Below are 25,770 nucleotides of genomic sequence, written 5' to 3'. Positions count from 1 at the left end.
TCCTACTATTACCACAGCGCACTCGACTAGATCGAGATATCTGCATATACTTGAGGTTTGTATCAAATCAGAGCTGTTCAACTCGACCGGCCTCACTTTGAAGTTTGAATCTGATGGAAGCACGAGAACGACACGGGCATTTTGCAGAAACTGAGCCGTAATCTTTTGCAGGCATCCATTTGGCACAAGGAAAAGTTTGCTCTTATGCAAAGTGTGCTCAATTTGAATAGGACACTTGCATGTGGCCAAGGCTCCCACAGCATCAATAAGAGGTGTTTGAATTGGTAAACTACATTCATTGTTCCGCGTCAATTTGAGGAAGTACTCGTATGCATCTAAGACATGTGTTTCGAATCAAGAAAAAGCAGAGTGTGACCAGACGAGGCTCCCAAAGATGTAGGTGGCTTTCGCCTGGGTGAAGCGGCCAAAAATAGCATAGCCCAATGCACGCAAGCCAGAGGGTCAGTGCGCGGTGATCATGGCTGTGAAGTGCCCCTAAAGCACATCGAGCCAATCGTAAAGACTTCGCGTAGGCTACCTTGACTTTTTGGTTTCATTTTCTGGTTAACCCTTCCCCAGGCAGTCCATGATGAGGCGCCATCTGGGCCGTGATCTGCGACAGATCTATGCAATCGTTGGAAATCATATCGGGTAGACAGGCCTCCGTCGTCTGATTTCATGCCTGATTGAGTATACCCCAGATTTCGCGTCTAGAATGTGTTTACTGCTTTAACACTCGCAGAAATTTTGAAGCTCACTTGTACCAGGGCTTGTTCATTCATAGAGACAGCCTGACGCTGGCGGGAGCACAGTCACGATGCATGGCCAGTGGAGGCGCATCTGGCCAATTAGATTGACTTTGTGTTGTCAACCCCAATTATCGGGTTTCATGCTGCTGCTGACGAAAATAGGCAAGCTGAGCCGGAATGCCTGAAAAACAGGTGTCGCTAACAAAAGCGATAATTGTTTGTCTGTGCTCAACAGGCTGTGCTGACTTTACAGAAAATTCCAGATAATAGGATTCGCTTTCAAGATAGGATACTACTTTTACCTTAAGCGCTTATGTCAGCTGGCCAGCAATCTCATGATTTCTTATGAAGTCCAACTCGAGCTCAAGTATCCCACAGACAAGCGAAAATAAGTTCTCCAAAAATGGATATCCCCGAAATTAGGAAAAACCGCTTCATAAACTTTCACAATACTCCAAGTAAATTCATCGGGAAACGCGACCGTAGATTCTATAATCTATCCAGTTATACGACGCGTCTTTGAAGGTGTTGGGCATAGCATCACCACACAACATATGCCCCCCGGGCGAAGGGTCCTCAAGGTCGACAGCGCGAAGGATCTGCAAAGCACGGACCAGATAGAATTCCCCTGCCAAAACGAGCCAACCAGCAACACCGCGTACCTGAGACTAACCAACTTAGGAAATTTGCTCCACATAGTGCCCCATATATGTCACATGACTGAGGACAAAGGGCTGCTCGGCGGTTTTTGCTACGGAGCAAGAAGACGGATGATTCCATTCTGTATTTCTGAAATTCTACACAGGACTCAAAATCTATTTCTGACACATGGAGCTTAGACCAAAATGTATTCTTAAGCAGAGCAGATACTAATATCCTCAACTACTCGTCCTGAACCCAACAAAAATCCAGAAATGTTCATTCAATCTATTCATCATAACCATCTATCACGAGTCCAGCCAGTGTATATACGACCATAATAATTCTCAGTCAAATTTTTACAGCTTCGATGCCTCAACCCTCTTCCCACTCTCATCAAACTCAATCTTCTTCCCCGTAATAAGCGACTCCTGCAGCGCACAGCCGATCGTAACAGCACGCACCGCGGAATCAAGACGCAGCGGAGGAGGTGTGTTATCCAGACAAGAAGCAGTAAACTCATTCGCCTCGGTGATGAACGCCTCCCGGAACCTCCCGTAGTAATCAGAGGGAATCTCACGGCGGATACCGGTCGGCTCGTACAGGTTGACGAGATTCAGCTGGGGCTGCGTGTTGATCGCGACTTTGCCGTTTGTGCCGAAGATTTCGGTACAGTCTTCTTGTCCCGCGGCCATCATGCGGGAGCAGTAGAGTTGGGCGATTTTACCGCCCTACAACACAATTAGCATTGTAAATGACAGAAAGAGATAGGGTAACTTACGTAAAACTCAATAATACCCAGCGCATTATCCCGATCATTATGCTTGCGCAAATCAGGCTGCACGGCCGTAATTCCAATAGCAGTCACGCTCTTAACCTTGCTGTTCTCGCCGAAGAACCAAAGCGCCAAATCGATGTCGTGGATGGAGCAGTCTACGAAGATACCGCCGGAGAACTCGGCGTAGGCGACGAAGAAGCCGCTGGGATCGAGCTTGTCGCAGGTCTGACTGCGGAAGACGGAGGGCGTGCCGATGTCGCCGTTTGCCATGCGGCGGTGGGCGTCGCGGTAGGAGGCGTCGAAGCGGCGTGAGAAGCCGCAGATTACTTTTTGGTTGGGGAATTTCTTGATGGAGGTGTTGTAGGCGTCGACGACGGATTGGGACTGTAGAAAGATTAGTTAGTATCCTTTTTCTGTAAGGGTTGGGGTTGACGTAGGTAAGGCGGACTTACGATTTCAGGGCTGGTGCTGATCGGCTTCTCGCACAGGACGTGTAGACCGCGCTCGATGGCCTTGATGGCTTGTTCGGCATGAACGGTGGTAGCGCTGGCGACGACGACGGCCTGCAGGGTCTTCTCCTGCGCCAGCATCTGCTCGTAGTCTTTGTACGTGCGGACATTGACGAATTCCTTCTTCGCGGCGTCGAGCTCGGCCTGGACGGGGAGCAGACGGCAATCAACTCGGCGCGGGGGGTGAGGGTAGCGAAGTGGCGGGCATGGCGCATTCCTACGCATTGCATGTGGTAAGCATTTATCCGCGAAGCAAGAGTGTTTGCAATAAAGACCTACCCATGCGACCAATGCCGGCGACGGCGACCTGGAGCTTCTCGGACATGTCGGAGAGTGGTGGAGAGGAATTGGAGGATGAAGGTTGAGAGGTCTGAAGAGAATAACATGCTGGACAGGGGTGGTTATATAGCTGTGTTGTACAGCTTGACGGGCCCCTCCTCGGACCCGCTGCGATTGTTTGCGATCTACTGGCGGTACAAGAATTACTGAAAGAGGTAGAATCCCAGCGAGGGACCTTCGGCGACGATTGCCGCATGGCGACCGGCGGGTCTCCACTGCCTCCGCTTCCCCGCACTTGCTGCATCCACACTCCAGACTCTAAAATAGAGTGACTGGGCAGCAGTGGCGGACAGCGCATTGCTTGGGCGTAACTACAGCGATGCGGAGAAGATCTGTTTGGCGTACTTCCCAAGAATAAAAGTTGGTCGTGGTCATGAATTGCGCACAGTGGAGCTTCTCCACAACACTGGAAGGTAAGTAGTAGCTCGCGACAACCACCTCGAACACCCGAATCAAAAGAAAGGATAAAGTACAATATACACCATGGGGCCACAAGACCTTGACAGTATTACTCCGACCCATCATACCCATCCCAACCCCACGCCCTCTTTAACAATTCCTGCGTACTGAACGTAGGATACGCATGCTCATCCCCAAGCTTCGCCAAAACCCCAAGCAACGCCTCCTGCTCAATCCGCTCCGTAAACCGATCGCCACACATCCCAATCGCAACAGAAGCAGTCACCAGACCCGGCGGCGAATGCTGATTCGAAAGCGCCATCCCACAAAGCCTCAAGACAATCGACCTGACCTTCCGATCCACTGAGCGCATCGCCGTCCGCTGACTCGGCCCCAGCCGCGGCAACTTGGGATTATAAACGACCAGCAAAATGCGCGCCAGCTCGAGAAATTGCAACCCCGCCACGTGGCAGTTATTCAAATACCAGAGTTCGGGGAAGACCTCACCGCGTGACCGGTCCGGTTCACGCGTGTAGATGGGCTTGAAACTCGGCGGGCCGAGCTCGCTCCAGAGTGATTCGAAACTGACTAGTTCGTCGTACCGCGCGATGCGCATGTCGGTTGGCGGGACGGGGTGGAGGATGCCCATGGAGGAACCGAATTGGGGTTGGGTATGTGTGTCGGGGAGGTGTTCTTCTTCTGATCCGAAGCAGTATTGCAGGACGTCGGCGCAGTGGATGACGAGGCGGTCGGCCCAGACGTAGTCGTCTGCGGGCTCGAAGGAGCGGTAGGGCTCACAGGGGCCGAGGGGGAGGCGGAAGGTGCGTTGTTTGCTGAAGGCTGTGATGATTTCTTGGCGAAGGGCGATCCAGTAGGCGGCGTGTCGGAGGCCGAAGCCGGAGACGGCGGACATCGCTTGGGCGTCGAGGAATATTTGGATTCCGCGCAGTGCGCTTTCTGTGTCTTCGCCCATGGAGGGAACTGGACCAGGAGTTAGTTGGGTTGATGCGGTTGGCTGGAGATGGGCGGCGTACTATCTACTTCTTCGTAGAAACGGAGAATCACGGCGGCTGCGAGGAGGTTTTCATCTCGGGATTCGCTGGGATGGTCGGATAATGAGACAAAGTGTGCGATGCATTCATTGTGGTAGTGGATGGCGGTTTCGGGGGTGAGATTGGGAAGGACTTTGCCTCCGTAGTGGATTTGGTTCCCGTGATAGTATTTCTTGATTCGACTCAGGTGTCTGGCGGAGGCGGTATATATGGCATTGAGTAGCGGGGGGCATGTTCGAGCTCGTAAGGGTACAGTGCAAGCAAAATGTCTCTCTCCATCGCATATATCGAACTAGGAGAACATGTTAGTCAGCTTCAACAAGCCCTACTTCCGGAGCAATACCTACCCAAGGAGCAAGCTGCACTACAAAATACCGCATCAGACACGCCTCATGCTCATCCAAGCTGGGCAGTGTATTCTGAATAGAATGAATAAAATCCCTCTCCCCCGTCGAAGCATTGCTACTCGAGAAATTCGGCGACGCAGAAGAGATAGACGAATGCCTCCCCGGCGAGAGTTGCAGTGGGAACGGCGGGTGCGAGCAGGCGGCCAAAGCGTCATCGGGCCGAGGCGGCGACAAGAACTGCTCGGAGGAATGCGATCCCACGGCATCGCTTAGGATGGCATCAGGTCCAGGGAGCGGCGGATCTGACGCCTCACTCCGGCGTCTTTCCGCGAACCAGGAGAGGCCCTCGGTGAATCTCAGGTCGACCGAGTAATGTCGGGCTATGTCGGCCGTCTCGTCGACGTACTTGTAATCCACTGCGGCACGGATGAGCAACTACAATCGGTAATGCCAGAGACCGATATGATACAACGGGCCTGGGTTCGGGTTCGGAGTCGGATCTCATCTCACGTACCTTGGCCGATGGGGAGCCAGGGCTGATCGTCTGCGAAATCATACCGGGCACTGGCGCTGGAGCCATGACGAAAGCCCGAGGGGATTGCTTGCCAGACGCAGGAGGAGCCGGCCCGCTCGCAGCGTTGGCATTTGGGGCGTTGGCCGTCGCCTGGATGGTGTTAGTGAGCCACTAGATAGTACACTAGATTTGGCTTCTCACATTTCACATGTCGGGCTAGCACGGTGCGAGTATCGTATTAGTATAAAACAGCCTAGAGGAGTATCAACGGTGGATGAGCACTCACTGCGGCATTCCTGGCTGTTGACAATGGATGGTTAGTGATTGGTGCATTTCGCGCGAGTGGAGCACTCACCAAGGAACTGTCTTGTTCCGCCGCATATTCCAACGTGGGCAGACAATGCCAGGGTATCTGGAGTATAGTAAGAAAGTCGGCCGGTCTGGCAGGAGATGGTGTTATTAAAGGCAGGCGCGGCGAGAATTTGCCTTCTCCACATCCGCGTAGGGTAGGCTTGCAAGAGCGTGACACCCAAGAAGTGCCAACCCCGCACTCCGCCGCCTCTGGGGGTGGATCTCTCCCACTGCCACCATTGGTGTCGTCCCCCGGACTTGGCCCGAGTCGTCTCGCCAATACAGCGATCGCTTATCCTCAACCGGCATGATGTCGTTGGGGGCGGGATCTCATTTAAACGGACTACTGAGCATGGTGGTGGAGGCCGGCGAACAGAACTGGTCGGGTCCTGCCTGTTTCATTTTCATTGATCAAAATCAATTCGAGGCAGCATACACATATACGGTTCAAGCCACTGTCAACAATGAGTCTTTTGAGTCGACAATCCTCGCATTCCGATGAGGATCTCAAGGATGCGGTCGAGCATGTCGAGACATCACCCTTTGACGAACTCGACACTATCGAGACGACCCGGTGCAGCAAGTATGCCTGGCTTGTCTCACTCACTGCCGCTGTCGGCGGCTTCCTCTTCGGATATGACACAGGTATTATCTCGGCCATCCTGGTATATCTGGGAGATGATCTAGGAAAGACGCTGAATGGCAGCGAAAAGGAGCTCGTCACCTCCATCACCTCGGGCGGTGCCTTTATCGGCGCAGTGGTAGCTGGCCTATGTGCTGATCGCTACGGACGAAAGATGGGAATCTACACCGGATGCATTCTATTCATCGTTGGCGCCATCATCCAAGCAGCTTCATACTCCATCGCCCAGATGACAGTGGGCCGAGCCGTCGTGGGACTGGGCGTTGGGTCCGCCGCCATGATTGTTCCGGTACGCACTCATTCATTGATACCGACTACTCCCATGACACAGTAGACGTACTGACCTCGAAAGCTCTACATAGCCGAAGTAGCACCAGCCAAATACCGCGGCCGAATGATCAGTCTCGACAACCTCTCCATCACAACCGGACAGCTCGTCAGCTACGGCATCGGCGCCGCCTTCGCCAGCGTTTTCGAAGGATGGCGCTACATGGCCGGTATAGGGGTAGTCCCCGCCATAGTCCTCTGCTGCCTTCTACCCTTCTGCCCCGAGTCCCCGCGCCAACTAATCTACCACCACAAACGCGACGAAGCGGCCAAAGTAATCGCCAAGATCTTCCCTGACGGCACACAGCTCCAAGTCCAGCAGAAAGTGCAGCACATCTCGATCCACGTCGAGACGCACCGCAACGCAGACAAAACGCTCTGGTGGCAGATCAAGCAGCTCTATGTCGTGCCCTCGAATTTCCGCGTCATGTTCGCTGCTTGTGGTCTGATGGCTGTTTCGCAATTAGGTGGATTCAATTCCATTCTCTATTATTCAGGCACGATATTCGCGGCTGTTGGATTCGACAAGCCCATCGCCGTGGGGACGATCATCGCTGCCACAAATTGGGTCTTTACATGGATCAATTTACTCCTTGTTGACCGCGTCGGCCGACGACAGATCCTCATGAACTCATTATGGGTGATGGCCGCCGCAATGGCATGCGCGGCAATCTGCTTCCACTGGGTCCCCATAAGCCCGGAACTCGAAATCACCAGCACCCAAACCGGCTGGGCCGCAGACGTTGTCTTGGTGTGCATGGTAGTTTTCGTGGCATTCTACTCCATCGGCGCTGGAAACATCGCATGGATGTCATCAGAATTCTACCCCATCGAAGTCCGCGCCGTGGGAACCATGCTCCTAACCATGAGCTGCTGGGGGTCCAACGTCATCGTATCCTCGACCTTCCTAACTCAAATGGAAAATATCACGCCCTCGGGCGCATTCGGCTTCTACGCAGCCATCTCATTCTTCGGCTGGATTGGCATTTACTTCTGCTACCCAGAAGTCAAGGGGATGACGCTGGAGGATATCCGCGAGGTCTTTCAGCATGGCTTTGGAGTTAGCTTCGCGCGGGAAAAGCAGAAGGAACTAAAGCGCGTCGCGCAGAATCGGAACCCCCACACCGGCGAGGACAATTCCGAGCAAGCTTGAGCCTGGCGTGGGATGCGTTTGTGTGTGAGAGTGTGGGTGGGTGGACGCGGGAAGTAATATTGGATGTACTCTATGACGGCATGTTTTGCATTAGATTTAGATGATCATGATAGATAGCGAGATTCATAGAGGTCTTTTCTTGGAATTGAGGGGTTCGAGCTGGATTTGAGTGTAGATCCTTGAGCCTAGACGGGTAAATGTGGGGCTGCATGAACGAGGCAAGACTCGCCGGCGTTGCTGTTTTGGGTGGCGCGGGGTAGCTGGCTCGACAGCATTTCTCGAGTCGAGGTTAGCGGCGTGAACGAGCTAGGTGTTTTTGCTTGCGTTTTTACTGGTTTGAGTAGGAGTTTGCTGTTGTGCGAGTTCGCAATAAATGCCTGGTGTCTCTTCGACAGTTTACTGGCGTGGTCTATCCTCATCTACTACTACCGAGAATCATAAGGAGTCACGGGCTGAATGACTCTGCTACTACATGCAGACCTAGTCAATCACCGAAACAGATGGTCTAACGAGAGAAGAAATATTCTATTGAACTTAAGCCCACAAATACTCACCTGATCTCATAGCACAGGCGGAGATAAGATCCTTAACCCGCTTACCTTAACTCTTTTAACTCCGAGCCCCCGACACAGCAGTACTCAACTCCAGCACGAAAACAACCAATTCGTTCACAGACAACATCTCGTGTGTAACACAAAGTCACAACAATGCTCACAAAAACAACCCAAACAGCCCTCTCCTACTTGCAGGGCTTCACAACCCTCTCCGCAGACACGTTCCTCCGCTACCTATCCCCAACCGCCAGCCACAGATTCGCCCCGTCCTCCCTCTCCCCACCAAGCCCCATGAGCCCAGAGGCATTCGCAAACCATCTTGAAGGTCTCAGAGAGGTTCTATCGGGGTTTCCCGTCTCAGCGAAAGAGATCTTCGACCACGAGGAGAAGGGGCAGGTGACGATTTGGGCGACGAGCGAGGCGGAGTTCAGGCATGAGGTCAAGGATGGTGGGATTACGGAGGACGAGTGGGCTTATAAGGGAGAGTATATTTTCATTTTTACGATGGATGAAACGGGACAAAAAATTGTGGATATTGTTGAGTTTTTGGATAGTTTGGGGACTGAGAGGTTGAGGGGGTTGATGGCTAGGGCGAGGAAAAATTTGCAGGTTAAGAGGGATTAGGACTGTTGGCATTGAGCTTGAATATTGTGATTTTCAGGCGGGATATCAGTCACCCAAGGCTCATAAGGTGAAATAACAACACTTGATCTTTTGAACCGCTTCGAATCAAAGCTCTCAAGTGCGGAGCATGATCTCGGCAGAGCGGATAGTTGATCCAAGATGAACAAATGTTCCACGCTGGGGCAGCGAAATAATAGTCCCAAAGAGCCAACTAGAGCTCAAATGGAAGGAAAGTTCAGCTCCTGCCCGAAAATGACGATTTCGCAACTGCATCGGTGCGCAAGTTCAGTGATGAGCCATGCGTGGATCCGGAAAAAATGCTTAGCTTTGAGCTACAACTGTCGAGATGAAGATCTTCACTCGGCTGTTGAAAAATCTAATCAGATGGGAACCCTGGAGAAGGGTATAACCGTGAGCTTCAAATCAACTGGCAGTCATGCCACACCAGCTGAGCAAATCGAATATTAACCAAATATCCTTGGCTCTATGCTTAACAATCCTCTCTACTTTCGTAGGAGTCAGAAAACAAAGCCAACTTCAAAGAGAGGCATAGGAGCGCTTCGTCATGCAGACTCTCTAGTTACCCCTCTGAATATTTGCCGACACACGGCAGGTATAGTCGCTGCAACGGCAATGGTCAGGAAAGGATCTCTTCGATCAGCACCGATCCGCAAACCCTTCTACTTGATTCTTGCTAGCATTATGCAGAACGGGACGATTCAACCAGGCTTATCGAGTCGCTTACTGCGCTTAAGTAGACCGGGAGAATTCTTTCGCCTCGCACGGGTGACATCGGCATCCTGATCTCTCCCGCGTGATCAGATTGGGGGCCCTGAAGATCTCAATCAGATAACGCAGGCCAGGGTTAAGGGCGAGCTAGTTTCACCGATCGCTGCCCGTTTCAAGTACAACCCACGCGATCCTTTCCTGGTCTGCGTTAATTACCGAGCTACCCTCGAGCCCTTCTTGACCGGCTAAGCGAATAAGACACGGATCTTGGCCGGTTGGGAAGCCGGTGGAGCATCGGCTGGCTTTCTCGGCGTCAAAAGGCACGCCGCACATGGTTGCGCCCCGTCCTGCTAATCTGATTTGATGTGGAGGATGCCAACGGCCGTCTGAGATAAGCACCTTTCGCTTCATCAGGAAGGCTGGGCTATCGATCCTGCCCGTCTCTCGTGGCTGAAGCAAGCTCCAACTTCCGACACAGCCAAGCACGACCCACCGTGGCATTGTTTCGCACTGCTTATGTGAAGATCGCTAATCGTGCTGTCAGACGTCTCAGACTCTTCCTAGGCCGGACCAGGAAAATTATGCGCTAGGCTAAGAGCAAGATATTACAAAATCATCACTCCGAAATGCCGAATGGAGATCGAGGTCCGGCCCTGGCACCCCGAGGAACAGACCACCGGACATGGAGAATAATGGGGAAAACGGAAAATTCTGGAAATGAGCTGTCTTGAAAAAGATTCGAGGCCCCCCGACCTGCAGGGGGGTTTCCTGTCGATCTCGCCTTTCATTTTCTACTATACTTCAAAATGCGGTTTCTGCAAGCCGGCTGCAAGGCAGCCCTAGTCGCCGCCATTGGAAGCTTGGCATCAGCCTCCAGCTTCAAGAATGAATACTACGACTATATCGTTGTTGGCGGTGGTCCGGCTGGTATCATCACTGCTGAGCGCTTCGTCGAGGCTGGCAAGAAGGTCCTACTGCTTGAGCGAGGCGTTGGCCCTACCGTCGCTACCGGCGCCAACGAAACTCTTCCCTGGAACAAGGACCTGACTGCCATCGACCTGCCCGGTCTCTCTGCCGATGTCGGTAGCCTCGATGTCTGGAACGATTATATGTGCACTGACACCGAGGGCATGGCTGCCTGCGTCCTTGGCGGCGGTGTCACCGTCAACTACATGGTCTTCGTCTACCCTCCCGCGCACGACTTCGACGACAACAACAACTGGCCCGAAGGATGGAAGTGGAAGGATCTCAAGCCCGCCGCCGAGCGTCTGTACCAGCGCAACCCCGGCACCACCCTGCCCTCCGCCGACGGTAAGCACTACGACCAGGGTCTCTACTCCGTGCTCTCCAAGTTCTTCAACAGCGTCGGTTGGAAGTCTGTGGATATGATCTCGCAGCCCGACGAGAAGCACCAGGTCTACAGCTACCCGTCCTGGAACATCAAGGACCAGAAGCGCGCCGGTCCCGTCCGCACCTACCTCCCCCTGGCTGAGAAGCACTCCAACTTCGACCTCTCCCTCTCCTCCAAGGTCCTCCGCGTCGTCCGCTCCGGCAGCAAGGTCACCGGCGTTGAGATCGAGACTGCCTCAAAAAAGACCAAGATCATCTCCCTTGCCCACAACGGCCGCGTCGTCCTCGCCGCCGGCGCCCTCTCCACCCCCCGTCTCCTCTTCAACTCGGGCATTGGCCCCAAGAAGCAGATCGAGACAGCCAAGAAGAGCGGCATCAACGTCCCCGCCGAGAAGGAATGGCTCGACCTGCCCGTCGGCCTCGGCTTCCGTGACCACCCTATCTTCACCCTGAACGTCCAGACCAACGGCTCCTTCGGCATCCCCGACTACGACGCCATCTTGAACGGCACCGACCGCAAGGACATCAGCCTCTACGGAAAGGACAGCGGTCTCCTGACTCAAGGCAAGCACCGCATGATCTTCTTCTCCTCTAACGAAGTCAACGGTCAAACCCGCTACTACCAGGGCTCCTGCGCTCCGGACGCCGACTCCGTCCTCGAGATCAAGGCGTACCTGACACACGGCGCTACCTCTTCCGGTGTCCTGGTCCTGACCTCTGAGCAGAAGACCGTCATCGAGAAGTCTCCTTACATGCAGACAGCTGGTGACCGCAAGGCTGCCGCTGCCTTCATCCAGAGCCTGATCAAGGATATCTCAGACCCCGGCTCCGGTCTGGAGCTGACTACCAAGCCTAACATCACCGCTATTCTGTCAACCATCTCTTCCGGCAACCACTACACCACTACCGCTAAGATGGGTACCGATGATGGTCGCAAGGGCGGTAGCTCTGTTGTTGACACCAACACCAAGGTCTACGGAATGGACAACCTGGTAAATTATATCTCAATTTTGCAATTATTTCGACCAAGACTAACATACTTTCTACCACAGTTCGTCGTCGACGGCAGTATCCACCCCGACCTCCCAACCGGCAACATCCAGACCACCATCATGGTTATTGCCGAGGCTGCCGCTGAGCGGATTCTTGCCCAGCACTAGATGTTGACGGAGCTGGTTGCAAAAACAACATAGATTCATTTTTTGTATTTATAGCAACGTTCAAGATTTTACAGGTAAAATCAAATACATTAGTGCTCTCTAGACTTTTCCAAAAAAACTTGACCTGTCCGATGATGCGAAAGCCTCACATATGCCTGATAGCACTATAAAGAACAGCCTCCTCCCCAGGGCCAACTTTCGAAGTCCAAGCTCCACCGACAGGACCAGGTGCCGGCTCATTTCCAGAAAATGCCGCAACAGTGTGAGTCGGCGATGTCACAACATTACGAACGGCCAGGAACAAAGTAGACGTAGTCGTCATGCTAAGGGAAGTAGTAACAGTAGCAACCGGCGCGACCAGTGTATTCCGCGGAACACCAAGACAAGCACAAGCAGAAGCATAAATCTCAGCCACATTGCATCCCTGACCCAGATAGCCCGGTAAAATCGACGGAAGTGAAGTCATTGCCAGCTGGGCTATGGCCAGTGTAGGATTTGCAGTTGCCGCTGCGGTTATCAAAGCTCTGGGTGTGGGTCTGGCTGTGGAGTGTGCCGGTGGAGTACCGCTCATGGTTACGGTGATGGTTTTCACTCCCAGGATTGCGGTGACCGTTCTGGATTCATTTTTTAGGGATTTATGTTGAAAAGGTATGAGATGATAGACTAACTTTGTAGCAGGCGTCACGACGACATTCTGGTAACTTGAGCAGTCTGCTAGCCGGCCTGGGACAAGGCTGTTTTGTCCGAGGAGAACTTGGATCATGCAGGATTGTGTGTCGCCGCCGCAGGGCACGTAGGGGTGTTCTGTTTGTCCTTGAACGAGGATGGGACTCGCGAGGAGAAGGGGGATGGTTGAAGATAGCGAAAACATTTTTGGATTAATGGTGAAGTTTTAGTTCTTAGTGATAGAATTTAGATCATTAAGAAGTGGATTTTAATAAGTTGAAAGAATAGCAAGAGCCACAATTTATACATTTGTAAGTCCTCAGATGCCGCTTCTAGCCTTCTACTATATTTGAATCCGAACCGGCGGTCTCAATTCAGCTCTGCTTTACCTATTGCATTATCGACTTGACCCGGAAGTACTGGAGAGCTTTTGAGCGGGTACCCGATCTTGTATGGGTACACTGTGACACTGTCTCGGAATTTCCGATTCCTATTCAGGTGTCTTCAATTTTGTATAAACGAATTCTGGGAGCCATTTGTCTTCGACGGCATAGTGACCAATTCTTGAAGACATTTGGATTGGTAATAAGTCTCTAGTGTAGTCTTGAATGGATGCTGTTCCTATACTTGAATGGTACTGCCTTGTTATCTAGCTGCATGTATGCCACCTGGGCTTCGGACTGTTTGTCTCTCTAGTTTACGAGGAAGATTGGAATCAAGTATTTGCCGGGTGGTGGGTACAAATCGATGTTGTGAGTTGAATGAATATCTGAAGCTCTTGGTTAATTCTCTAACTTATGCTGCTTCATTCTAATCAGAATTATCCTGCAGTCGCGAAACGTTGGATAGCTCATGAAGTTGACGGGACGAGGTTGGCGGCTTCACTGCCTTGGCGCCAATTAACCAGCCGGACGTACAGCAGCATCTTCTCTACCTTCACCGGGAGCTTGAACAACAAAACAAGCATTAGTTATTGTCCCACAACGCGGAGAGAAGTTTCTAATATTTGGCTTACCTGAGGCGGATCCTTCACCGTCGCCAGCTCCTTTAATTACTCCATACTGGCTTGAGTTAAAGTTAGTCTACTGCCCAGACTGGGCTCGAGTGTATTGGGGGTTCGGAACTTACCAGCGCGCGCCTGAGTCGGGAAATGACAACGGCTAATTTTCATAGCCTTCCACAATGCCAGGTGATGTTCTTCCTATGTTAGGGTGACCTACCAAAATTTGGCTTATGATTGCCATTCTTGCACATATGGGTGCTCTTGCGTGAAAGAGGATGGAGGTGAGTAAATAGGCGAGCGAGAGCACACGATATGGGGGTAGATGGAAGGAAGAAGGATGGAGGGTGGTGATAGAGGGTAAGTGAGAGTATAAGAAAGTGAGAGTATAAGAAAGTGAGAGTATAAGAAAGTGAGAGTATAAGAAAGTGAGAGTATAAGAAAGTGAGAGTATAAGAAAGTGAGAGTATAAGAAAGTGAGAGTATAAGAAAGTGAGAGTATAAGAAAGTGAGAGTATAAGAAAGTGAGAGTATAAGAAAGTGAGAGTATAAGAAAGTGAGAGTACGTAACAGGAAGATGGATGGAAGGAATGAAGGAAGGAAGGAAGGAAGGAAGGAAGGAAGGAAGGAAAGAGAGGAGCGAGGGTGGGAAATAATAGAGGAGGGGTGGATGTAATAGTAAAGAGAGAATTGTGACAAAGAGAAGGGTGGAAATAGAAATAAGACGTGAGAGAGATGGAAAGAGTTGTAGGGGAAATAAGATCACCAACCCAAGTATCGCAAGTGCTGGGATGCCCAGATATTGAGCTACCTGTAATAAGCGGACTGAGTCTTCATGATCATAAAGATGTAGCGGTTTAAGTTGAGATAGGTTGTTTCCAAAAACTGAAATTATGAGGGTGGGGGGAAGAGCAGCTGTGAAAAGAAAGGTGACAGGCCATGGAAAAGAGGATGGAAGAACAAGCTGGCAATAAAAAAGTGCAGTCTCGAAAGTTCACTCGTCTGAAAGCGTAAGTCCAAGCATTGGCTTGGAACTAATCAGGTGGCCATGTTGATAGACAGACCTTCCAATACTTAAGCCACCTTCGATAGGACCAATTTACTTCAGTCCAGTCTACCAGTGGTCAGTATATGCTGTCTGCCCACGCATTTTACGAAACTTGTCCTGCTACAAATTAGTCGATCTAGATGTGGCCCATTTTTGTACACTTGCCTCAAACAAGGAAGCACTGAATCGAAAAAGGCCGTGGTATTACATTTTGAAGATGACATAACGAATCCCTTGGTGATCATCCGCAAATGGCCTATCAGCTATGGTACATCTCGACTCCGTTGGCTCAAAGCAAATAAAAAATAAAACATGAGAACCATTGTTAATCACCAGGTCATCCGAGATGCTATTTGGGGCTTACTATTCTTCGGCACAGCATCCGGGGAAAAAAAAGTTCGTAACCCTCGCCACAATCTTCAGCTTGCCTGTGTAGAATGTTCAGATGGAGCATTTCCCGATTGGCCTTCAAGCTTGCACTCGAAATATCATCCGAGACACTTCTACCAGGCATCGGAATCAAAGTTCTCCTCCCCGAAATAAGAAGCAACGACGGTACGGTTGTCAAACTGACGGCCGGCAAGAGCCTTGAGAGCCTGGGTAGCGCCCTCCACGTTTTCGAACTTGACATAGATCTTACCGATGCCAGGAGCGCGGCAGCTTGCATCATTGGCGTCCTTGGGGCGGGGAATCTTCATCTTGACGACCTTTCCGAGCTTGTTGCATTCCTCTTCAACCGATTCCCAGATATCCTCGTACTCCTCTTCGTCAAGCAAATCATCCACGGTAACCATGTTCAGGAGCTGCAGGACACGACTGGTAATCATGTCCTGGGAGGTAGTCTGGGCGAACATCGACATGGCGTTGACACTCATGTCGAGACCAGGGGCTTGTCTGGCTCCAGTGCAAGCCATGGTGACCTTCAGGGGGCGCTCGCCTAGCTCCATGCCATTGATACCCTCCAGGGCAACCTCATTGGCTTCCGGCTTGACATACTCGCAGAAAGCGAAACCCTATTAATATGTTAATGGTAATCCTTTGCTGAGAATTGGGGATTTGAACACTTACTCGTGATTCGTCGGTAGAAGCATCCTTGACGAGCACGAATGACTTGAGTTCGCCGAACGACTTCACAAGCATGATCACTGCCTCCTCCGGGATGAAGGGCGGGATGTTGCTGACACAAATCTTGTTGGGTGAATCCGGCACCTCCTTCAGAAGCACGCCTTCCTGGTACTCCTGGTTGCTATCAGGTACAATGTAATCCTTGGGTCGGTGAATTTCAAGTCCCTTCTCTCCGTTGTCAGTCATGGAAATCCCATCCAGGGTGAAAGCAACGGTGGCGTCATTAGCGGTTTTAAACTCGAGAGAAGCAAACTTCTTATCATCCGACACATGAGCTGTGGCACAGGGGTCCACACTATGGACGACGTTGAGCCCATTGAGTTGCAGATTGAAGAAGGACGAGATCGCATCACCAGAGATACCCTCGGGAATGTTGTACACAAAGAGACGCTTGGCCTGTCTGGAGTTGGAAATCTTGAGAGCCGTGATCTCTGTGGATCCACCTGCGGGTTGGTTCATGAAAGCCTGGAGACGACTGGGGTCCGCCTGCTGTCGGGGTGCTCCGGGAAGCGGGAACATGCCAGAAAGCTTTGCCTGTTCAGCAGGGACATTTTCGTAACCAGGGGGCTTGATGTCCCATTGGGTCATGCGACGTCGGCGCTCGAGGACGGAAGGGACATCGGTCAGATCGGGAGTAGGCTCTTTGCGCCCGCGGGGCGGCGACGCACTGCCGCGGCGGCCCTGATCTCTTCTATCACCACCTCGGTAGTTTCCGCGGTCACCACGGTCGCGGTCACCGCGATCATAGCGGTCCCGGTCACCTCCACGGCGGGATCGGTCGTCAAACAAGTCACGTCGGGGTCTGTCATCGTCACGTCGTCGGCGGTCACCACGATCTCCACCACGCTCGCCGCGGTTGCCACGGTCTCGATCCCATTCGCGATCATCCCTTCTGCTAGAGTAACGGTCCTCGCGCTCACGGGCGCGGTAGTCGCGGCTGGACGAGTAGGAGTTCGATTCTTGTTCGCGGCGCGAGCCTCGAGAGCCGTAGTGAGGCGAACGCGAGCGCCGGCGCTCTCCTCTCTCGTGTCTGTCGCCCCTCTCGGGCCGATCGCCTCGGTCTCGATCACGTCGTTCGTCGCGCTGAATCAGGTTAGTATGGGTTTCCTTGAAGTTTTGGGTCCTGCGAGCAACACTCACGTAGTCGCGCGGGCGTCCGGAGTCTGTAAAGAAGGAAAATGTTAGGTCAATTCGTAAAGCACGACAGGCAGGAGGCCACTCACCCCGGGAAGAATACGTATCGCCGTTCATCCTGGGCTTTTGCAAGATGGTCATGCGGGAACAAAACGTAGGATAGTCGATGAAGTTGACCGGGCGAGGTTGGCGGTTCTCGGCCAGGGCGGTGGCAGCTTCACCGCCTTGGCGCCAGTTAAGGAGCCGCACGTATAACAGTATCAGGTCGACCTCCCGCTGAGGGAGAGGATCGAGCTTGAATAACAAACACCATTAGATATTGCCCCACGACGCCGAGCGAGGTTTCTCCTATGTTGACTTACTTGGGGAGGATTCTCTACCGTCGCCAGCTGTCTTAATTTCTCCATACTGCCTTAAGTTAAACGTTATTCTACTGCTCTGGGTGGATTTGAGTGCATTGGGGATTGGGAACTTACCAGCGCACGCGTGGATCAGGGTGTTGACAGGACGAAGTTCCAGGATGGGTTTCAGCAATACTTTGTGCGAGTGGCGGCGGTTGCCTATGAGCCTAAGCGAATTGTGCCTGGCAACGACGCTGCGATGTGGGCAGTCATTCAGGTTCGCACCTACCCTTTTGGAAGGAGCGCCCAGTTGAGGAAGGTACGACTGGGCGCACCTTCCCCGAACCTGTACAACTGGAAGCTGACCATTGGCAGATGGCAGAGCGTTCCCGAAAGCGAGGAATGGCGCTGCGTCCTGTATGGCCGCCTTCTCTGTCTAAAGCAGGACTCGGAATATCTCTATTATCGCACCTGCTCTTCCCCCTCTCCTTCAACTCCTCCTTTATCTGACCTTCCTTCGCAAGAACAAGTGGACACGGGAGGCAAAAAAAGCATTGCAAATTCCGGGAAGAGTCAGGATGATCAAATCCTGTCTATCATCAAGCACTACTTGAATCTTTCTTCCAACCTCAGTGAACTTTACGCCCGATGGTCTGCTCAAGATCCCAACTTCAAGAAAAAAGGTGCTCAATTTTCTGGCATTCGGATCCTGCGCCAGGACCCATGGGAGGCTCTCATCTCGTTTATTTGCAGCAGCAACAACAACATCTCGCGCATTTCGCAGATGGTGGAGAAACTGTGTATCCACTATGGACTATTTGTTGCAAAGATCGATGACCGTTCGTACCATGACTTTCCCACGCCCGAAGCACTGGCCGGCAAGGATGTGGAAAGCAACCTCCGCAGCCTGGGGTTTGGCTACCGAGCCAAGTACATCTACCGAACGGCAGTCATGGTATCCCAAGAGCGGGAAAAAGGCTGGCTGAATAGCATCTGCAATCCCGAGTCACCAGCCTTTGGCATCGGAGCGAAACCCGGCGGCGCAATGGCGCCCGAAGGCCGCCAGGGCTACCGCGAGGCTCATGAAAAACTGCTTGAACTGCAAGGCGTTGGTCCCAAGGTCTCGGACTGCGTATGTCTGATGGGTCTGGGATGGGGTGAATCTGTTCCTGTGGATACCCATGGTGAGTACTCGAGAGAATTGCAACCTAGGAACCCATCTAACCTGAGGCAGTTTGGCAAATCGCGCAACGAGACTATCGCTTTGGCAAAAGCTCACAGAAAACCCTGAACAAGACAACCTATGATGCCGTGGCCAACCATTTCCGCAAGCTATGGGGTCAAGAAGCTGGGTGGGCCCATAGCGTCCTCTTTACCGCCGACCTTCGCTCCTTTGCCGACCGACTCGCTTCTACCAAGAAGGTGGATATCGCCGTAAAAGAGGAAGGAGCCGAGGTGGAAATAAAGACCGAGGTCATGACCGCTGTTGCTCTAACGGCGCCGCAGGAAATCGCGGACGTGAAAATTGAAGTCTCGGAGAGGAAACTCGTCACAAAGTCGCCCAAAGGAAAGAAGCGGAAGCAGTCAGCGGACGGGATCATCCATGCCTCGAAGTCGACAGAGACCAGGAGGATGTCGAAGAGACTCCGATCCGACGCCAAATGAGAACATAATAGACCATTTACTTTTGCACGGTCGACGCCATCCCCGAGCAAACTGCAGTCGCCGAATGAAGGGCCCCTGCAGCTTTTCCTCGGTCCAGAAAGTCGACCTATACGTTATAAAAGCTTCTACTCGGCCCGAGCCGCGTGTGCTTAAACATACCTCGGCGCTTGAATTAATATATACGAGAACACTTTACCTTGCGAGTATCCGCCGAATTTGCCCCGAATTCAAGCACAACGATCGTATCAGCCGGTTTACCACAGTCGAGTATGAGGATGGACACAATACCGCACAGGCCACTGGTGGATCATGTCGCTTGGATACAACTGCAAGGTTGTCCACATGGTCCATTGCCGTACCGCGCTAATTTTGTACGGATATCGCAGCAAAAATTCGCACCCTGTACAATAGTCTCTTCATCTGAATGCACATATGCTGGTTCTCGGCGCGCGATGATCTCGAATAGATTCTAGATTATTCAAGTTATCATAAAACGTTATTCCTGCATTCCCGACGAACGTTAAGGGCATTTAAAGTTCCACGAGCTCTCCCATATACTTAAATCGGACATCGGGTCCCTCGAGAGCTTCTGGATAGGCTGACTTATTTCAGAGTCGTTTATATGAGAATGCTCAATCAACTCAATACCTGTGTATCTAGCCTCCTTTTCAATCCGCTTCGTACGATTTTCAGACGAGATGATCGAATTCCATTTGTCTTTGTTCTCCATCCGCTCAAAAGCGGCCCTTACATCAACGAATTCCAGAACTGCATCGCAATTGGACTTCAATGTCCAAAACGACATCACATGAGTATGCGAAGGAGACGGCTCTGGAATATGTATTTTGCAATTTATTTGATCTTCCAATCAATAACCAATACCCCAGTAGCCAGTTCGATCTCCTATGTGGTCAAATTAAAGTACTGGAAGGCTTCATTCCTAAGTTTGGCGAGGGAAGGTGGGTCGGAGATAAAGACCATGCATTTTGCTACATACTAGGGAAAGGCAAACGTCAAGCCAGGTATCAGTTACATGACTATAGGACATGGAGAAAGAATTTAGCTACCGATACTGATAGGCACTGGGCTTCAGTAAGAATGACATGATGATGGAAGGGTGGGAGGCACAGATGACCGTGCCTCGGGTTGGTTTATGTAGTTGACGAGCCACTCGCACCGGTGAATGCAGTCCGTTAGCGGAGGAATTCTTCGATCTTCATGCGCAGATCTTCATGCGCTACCGTCAACGGTGTTTTTCCTTTGTTCTTTTTGACCTTGACATTGGATCCTCTTTTAAACAGCAGGTTGATAAAGTCATCACCATCAACTTTCATGCTCCATGTGTTCAAATGGGGGTTTCGTTCGTTGTTCCGAGTATCAACGTTGGTTCCTTGTTCAGCAGTTGTCAGTTGTCATGTAAAAACTTGAACGCTCGAATCATGTCAGCAGTCTCTCTTGTATCATGTGAGGAGAGTTGTGGCGTCATTTTGCATTGACCCCCAAGAGCGTTCACGTCAGCACCTTGATCGACCAGGATTCGAACAACTTCAGCATGTCCGCGGATTGACGATGCTTGAAGGGGGGTTTCAAATTGGCCACCTTCAGTGTCAATATTCACTTTCCTGACAAGTGACCGAACAGCACACTCATGCCTACGGAGAGAGGCCGCTTGCAAGGCAGTGCAGTAATCTGGATGCTCAATTGTAGGAACTGCTCCGTTTTTGAAAAGCATTTCGACAATCTTGTCATGGCCCTCGACTGATGCCAGGACTAAGGGCGATCCTCCATTTATGTCCTTTCTGTTGACACTGGCTCCTCTTGCCAGCAGGAGTTCAGCAATGCCTGTGTAACCGAATTGACAGGCAATGTGTAAGCCTGTGGCTTTCCTTGCATTCTGACGGCGAAGGATATTTATTGCCACGCAGGATATCAACATTATTGGCAAGACCAAAGGCACATGCCACGAGAAATGCAGTCACAGGCGCATCAAATAACGTAATTGAAATCTTCTTTTTCAGCGGATCATTTCATGCCAGCCCCACCGAGACAAATTCTATCCGAAGAAGCCAGCTAACAAACTATTATGGTGCCGCGTCAATCGCAGATCACTGTGTCAAGATCAACCCGATATTCATTTGTTGAATTTTATCTCTGTAGGAGTTCTCGATATGAACTGCCCATAAGGGAGTCACATAATGACACAAGCTTGCGTTCTGCCCTTTTTCCCTTGATGAGATCCATTCTCGAGCCAAAAGAGTGTCGATGCATATTTCAGCGACCATGAGATGGTTTAAAGTCGGTGCAAATTCAGGCCTGGTCTGGAGGAACTCTCACACAGACGAATGAAAGAACCGGAAGACATCTAGCTCTTTGTCGGCAATCCACATGTTTCCGCAAATGTCAAAGAATGCTGAACTTTGAGATCGGACTCTCCGTCTTTCCTCCAGTGTCACTGCAGTAGACTGCGCGATGCAGTCGTCTGTTGAAAGAGCCTTCTGGGCACACAAGAGCCATCGTAATGCGTCCTGCAACTTTGCGAGAAAATCGACCGGCTCGGTCGCCCACTGCTTTGTTGAATAATTGCGTATGTACATCGCAAAGTCCTTGAGGCAGTCGTCCAAGCTCCTCGAGGATATCCCCTTCCATTTTGAACTTTTCTGGGTCGCACAGATTCTGTATTTGTAGGCTCACCCATAGGAACCTAGAACAAGTTAGGTTTCTAAAGACCTAGGTCGTGTTATGCATGGTTGTACTCACACTCCTTGGGCACGGTTCTTCAATGTAGAGATTATTTTTTCTTCGAAATGGTTCGGGACTTGGCCCTCGAGCAACCTCTCTTCTTGGAATGCCTTTTTTACTTCCAGATCAATATAATGATCAATGTACTGGGTAGTCTGACTCGCATCGATTGTAAGTCGATGGCGTCTCTAGTCGAGCTGGGAGGCGTGGATCTCGACTCGATACCAGTATTTTGACCAAAAAGTTCTGTGCTTGTGGAAGTTGTGCGATGATGGATATCAGCTCGAATCTTCTTTTGGAATTGCACCCGTCGAGAGTATCTATGACAATCGTAGTCGGAGTATTAACTAGGAGTCTCAGGATCAAATCCTTCACTTCTTCCAGCGTGAGCTGGCTCATATCAAAGCCATGTTCTTGAAGCTCTTGATATTTCTTCAAGGTAGGTTCTCTGAGGTTGCAGTGGTGAGTTGTTGAAGAATGCTCCGTAAAATGCTGTCCGGATCTGCTCTTTGAGATGGATGACATATTAGACGTCCTCATGGGCCAGGTAGCTAGGAAGTGGTGATGATGTTCAAGGTAGATGACTTACACCAGCTTTCTTCTCCCCGAACCGGCTTCAAGAATATCAGATCTGGATAGTAAATAGGCCCAATGATATCGGGAAGCGGGCGAATTCACGCATTCCATGAAGCCAAAGAAGAGATGAAGACAGGCACTTGCCAGTCCATATACTCCGATTGATCGAATAATCATAATCCCGAACCTTCAAGACCCACTCCTGACAGTATCATGGTGTTATGTATATTGCATATTCGAGATCCATTTGACCGCTCAAGACGATTGACGATGCCCTCCAGCTAGTCATTGACAATTTGCATCGGTGATTCAAGCTGATCAAGAGCTTTCCGCATGCCTGCGAGCTCCGTGTCGATCGATCTCGCGATTTCGACCACAGCAACTTGGTCATTTTGGATAACCCAATATGAAAGGTACTCTCCACCACTCTGATCCCTGTCTTCTCAGCGTAGAATTATTTCACTTTAGCGAGAAATGACAATATAGAGCGTAGAGTCTCTCGAACATGGTGTACTTGCTTACATTTTGACGATCATCTCGATTCCATCATAGACAATGCCGGGTTTCTCCGTATCAGCCACAGCTGCCTGGTTAGTTTGATTAATGTATTGTCTCGACAGGTCTATAGGTGTCTCACCTGTAAGAAGGACTTAAACACGGCCCAAGGCACTCCCCCATGTAGCGGATCAATTTGGGTCAACTATCACCGATATCCCTCAGCTTATGCAAGCGCGAAGCAGTTTTGTCGAAGATGTCGCGGAATACCACGGTCGTCCCATGGCTCCTTGTGTACGTCTACCGTTTGTCTTTCTTTTTTTTTTTTTTACCTATTCGTTCGCAGCGGCCAACACCTCGGCCAGGACATGTAATTTGTCATCTTTCTTCCATCGTATTTCTTCTGCGGCCTCGGGACGGAGGAGCTGAATTGCTTCATCTCAGGCTGAACCATACGCGGGGTTGGAGGCCAGGACAGTGCTCGCAGGCGTCGCCATGGCATCAAGCTCCCCAGGTCGTTCACGGAGACGTATAGGCGATTCGAAATCAAGCGCTTTGGATGTGGCAAGGGCAAGAGCTAAGCTGTCACTGAAATTGTACACTGTCGGGCGCAAACGTGGCCTGTTTACCGCGCCACTGCAGAGCCCGGGTGCGTTGATCTGCGTTAGTCGTGGCAGCAGCGCTCACTCTGCACCGTAATTACAGATGCGATCAGGGCATGCAGGTCTCGCGCCCATACAAAAATTATTCATGAAATACTGCACATTATAATACATCAAGGCATATTCTACTGGTAAGCGTGGCATCTCATACAATAATGTCAGCAAAACATTTGAACTATCCGATGTAATCCCGGCAACACGACAAAATATACATCCACTCGAACACTCAAAACTACATACCCCAACCCCGGTTGCTCCCGAATGAGATTTAAACCCCCCGAAGGGCATCGGGAGAGGGTAATGCAGAAATCATGCCCCAAACACAAGGGTACTCGAGTGTTGACGCAGCTGAGACACCCGTGCGCAATGGTGCAGGGCTTGATCGGCAAGAACTTATCAAAGGTGGACCCTCTTCTACATAGGAAGTTTGACTGGAGATAGTGGCTTTTCAAGAATATTTCATTTTCAACTAATGCTAATAGCGACGCTTCAAGAGCCGATGACTATAATACGTGACCTATTCGAATGCAGGACCGCTTCCCCAGGCTCGATCGTATCTCCCCTGAAAGAAGAGCCTGCATTCAAATAGATTAAGTATCATGGGTCTCAGTTCCGCGAAGATACTTTCATATTCGAATCGAGGTAGGCAGGTACTGTCCATGAGAGGCAAAGCCTAGAAAGCAGTCAGTAAGGAAGCTTTACAATATGCTTGAAGATCAAAGCGAGGCAATAAAAAGTGATCAGAAGTCCAGTTAGATCATCGAAGACGCATCCGGAGACACGCTTCTGACATAAGAGGTACCAGAAAAAGTAAAAAAAGTGAGTTATCATCATAAAAGGGGAGGAAGGGCAGCTGCGATAAAGGAAAAAAGCGACCAACTGACCTGTTAGTAGAGAGCGAAGATCGTTGTCAAGAAGTCGTTAATGCGAGGACAGAGACAAAAGCGCATTCAAGCAGGCCGATCATCGACCACACGACCGTCCAGAATGCATCAATTCCAAAGCATGGTCGCGCGTTGAGCCGAGAGAATGGCAAGCAGAGAAGAATGGAAAAAGGTGAGGTCGAAAGGAAAAGGCGGAAGGGAAGGCGGATCCGCCAACCCAAAAGGATTTTCCAGCGAAATAAGCGAACCCCTCACGTGACCCACACACATCGCCTTCCGGCAACCATCGCCAACTCCACCATCGAGTTCTTCCATCCACCTCGACAACCAACCTCGCCGTCGCCAACTTCAGCAATAATGGGTCGTCTTCACTCCAAGGGCAAGGGCATTGCCTCCTCCACCCTCCCCTACTCCCGCTCCGCCCCGGCGTGGCTCAAGACCACCCCCGACCAGGTTGTCGACCACATCTGCAAGCTGGCCAAGAAGGGTGCCACTCCTTCCCAGATCGGTGTTGTCCTCCGTGACTCCCACGGTGTTGCCCAGGTCAAGATTGTGACTGGTACGAATTTTCACTGCGCTCTACAATAATTTGCGAGTTTGCGACTCGCCGGAAGGGAGGAATGAAAATGGCTAACAAAATTTTCGTGAACAGGTAACAAGATCCTCCGTATCCTGAAGTCCAACGGTACGACTCACGCCATCCCCCCACCCATGTCAATCGGCTGAAGGAACGATGAATTGCGTCGGAAATCCTTACTTGGGAATTTTTCACAAGCAAAATTTCTGGCGCAAGGCTCTTCCTCACCGATACAATATAAGCACTATATGTGCATACATACTCTGGTCGCAGAAATGCACCAGCAGCTAAGCCTCTGCTTGGTCAAGAATTAGGCTGACAGAGAGATTTTGGAATAACAGGCCTCGCCCCCGAGCTTCCCGAGGACCTCTACTTCCTGATCAAGAAGGTACCGTACCAACTCTCTTCGAGAGACACCCTTTCATCCTGCGTTACTCAGTTGCTAACAATTCCATTCAGGCCGTCGCTGTCCGCAAGCACCTTGAGCGCAACCGCAAGGACAAGGACTCCAAGTTCCGCCTCATTCTGATCGAGTCCCGCATCCACCGTCTGTCCCGCTACTACAAGACCGTCGGTGTCCTGCCCCCCACCTGGCGCTACGAGTCCGCCACCGCCTCCACCCTGGTCGCATAAGCGAAGGC

General features: G+C 51.2%; 9 protein-coding genes across 9 annotated transcripts; 5 read left to right on the top strand and 4 right to left on the bottom strand.

The window, feature by feature from the left end:
* Positions 1–1,747: 1,747 nt before the first annotated feature.
* N7532_006321 (uncharacterized protein) lies at positions 1,748–3,000 on the bottom strand (the record flags this gene model as incomplete). Its single annotated transcript, XM_056618815.1, is given in 5 exon segments — positions 1,748–2,119; positions 2,170–2,550; positions 2,619–2,819; positions 2,837–2,892; positions 2,955–3,000. 5 exon segments carry the CDS (start codon positions 2,998–3,000, stop codon positions 1,748–1,750), a joined length of 1,056 nt encoding a protein of 351 aa, XP_056474974.1.
* A 522-nt stretch (positions 3,001–3,522) lies between these two features.
* Positions 3,523–4,386, bottom strand: N7532_006320 (uncharacterized protein; the record flags this gene model as incomplete). Its single annotated transcript, XM_056618814.1, has 1 exon — positions 3,523–4,386. The coding sequence occupies one exon, from the start codon at positions 4,384–4,386 to the stop codon at positions 3,523–3,525; it is 864 nt and encodes a 287-aa protein (XP_056474973.1).
* Positions 4,387–6,141: 1,755 nt separating this feature from the next.
* On the top strand, positions 6,142–7,800 carry N7532_006319 (uncharacterized protein; the record flags this gene model as incomplete). The annotated part of the gene is made up of 2 exons (XM_056618813.1): positions 6,142–6,609; positions 6,673–7,800. The coding sequence occupies 2 exons, from the start codon at positions 6,142–6,144 to the stop codon at positions 7,798–7,800; spliced, it is 1,596 nt and encodes a 531-aa protein (XP_056474972.1).
* Positions 7,801–8,507: 707 nt separating this feature from the next.
* On the top strand, positions 8,508–8,978 carry N7532_006318 (uncharacterized protein; the record flags this gene model as incomplete). The annotated part of the gene is made up of 1 exon (XM_056618812.1): positions 8,508–8,978. One exon carries the CDS (start codon positions 8,508–8,510, stop codon positions 8,976–8,978), a length of 471 nt encoding a protein of 156 aa, XP_056474971.1.
* Positions 8,979–10,513: 1,535 nt separating this feature from the next.
* Positions 10,514–12,217, top strand: N7532_006317 (putative cellobiose dehydrogenase; the record flags this gene model as incomplete). The annotated part of the gene is made up of 2 exons (XM_056618811.1): positions 10,514–12,049; positions 12,110–12,217. The coding sequence occupies 2 exons, from the start codon at positions 10,514–10,516 to the stop codon at positions 12,215–12,217; spliced, it is 1,644 nt and encodes a 547-aa protein (XP_056474970.1).
* Positions 12,218–12,362: 145 nt separating this feature from the next.
* Positions 12,363–13,088, bottom strand: N7532_006316 (uncharacterized protein; the record flags this gene model as incomplete). Its single annotated transcript, XM_056618810.1, has 1 exon — positions 12,363–13,088. The coding sequence occupies one exon, from the start codon at positions 13,086–13,088 to the stop codon at positions 12,363–12,365; it is 726 nt and encodes a 241-aa protein (XP_056474969.1).
* A 2,346-nt stretch (positions 13,089–15,434) lies between these two features.
* Positions 15,435–17,307, bottom strand: N7532_006315 (splicing factor u2af large subunit; the record flags this gene model as incomplete). The annotated part of the gene is made up of 2 exons (XM_056618809.1): positions 15,435–15,944; positions 16,000–17,307. 2 exons carry the CDS (start codon positions 17,305–17,307, stop codon positions 15,435–15,437), a joined length of 1,818 nt encoding a protein of 605 aa, XP_056474968.1.
* A 483-nt stretch (positions 17,308–17,790) lies between these two features.
* Positions 17,791–19,196, top strand: N7532_006314 (8-oxoguanine glycosylase OGG1; the record flags this gene model as incomplete). The annotated part of the gene is made up of 2 exons (XM_056618808.1): positions 17,791–18,715; positions 18,766–19,196. The coding sequence occupies 2 exons, from the start codon at positions 17,791–17,793 to the stop codon at positions 19,194–19,196; spliced, it is 1,356 nt and encodes a 451-aa protein (XP_056474967.1).
* Positions 19,197–24,909: 5,713 nt separating this feature from the next.
* N7532_006313 (40S ribosomal protein uS15) lies at positions 24,910–25,762 on the top strand (the record flags this gene model as incomplete). Its single annotated transcript, XM_056618807.1, has 4 exons — positions 24,910–25,111; positions 25,205–25,237; positions 25,471–25,517; positions 25,589–25,762. The coding sequence occupies 4 exons, from the start codon at positions 24,910–24,912 to the stop codon at positions 25,760–25,762; spliced, it is 456 nt and encodes a 151-aa protein (XP_056474966.1).
* Between the last annotated feature and the right edge of the window lie 8 nt (positions 25,763–25,770).

The sequence above is a fragment of the Penicillium argentinense genome (assembly GCF_028826775.1).
Source record: "Penicillium argentinense strain IBT 30761 chromosome Unknown utg000005l_segment0_segment0, whole genome shotgun sequence".
NCBI classification, from domain to species: domain Eukaryota; kingdom Fungi; phylum Ascomycota; class Eurotiomycetes; order Eurotiales; family Aspergillaceae; genus Penicillium; species Penicillium argentinense.
Note: the sequence above shows the minus strand (reverse complement) of the source record. Positions and strands in the feature narration are given on the sequence as shown.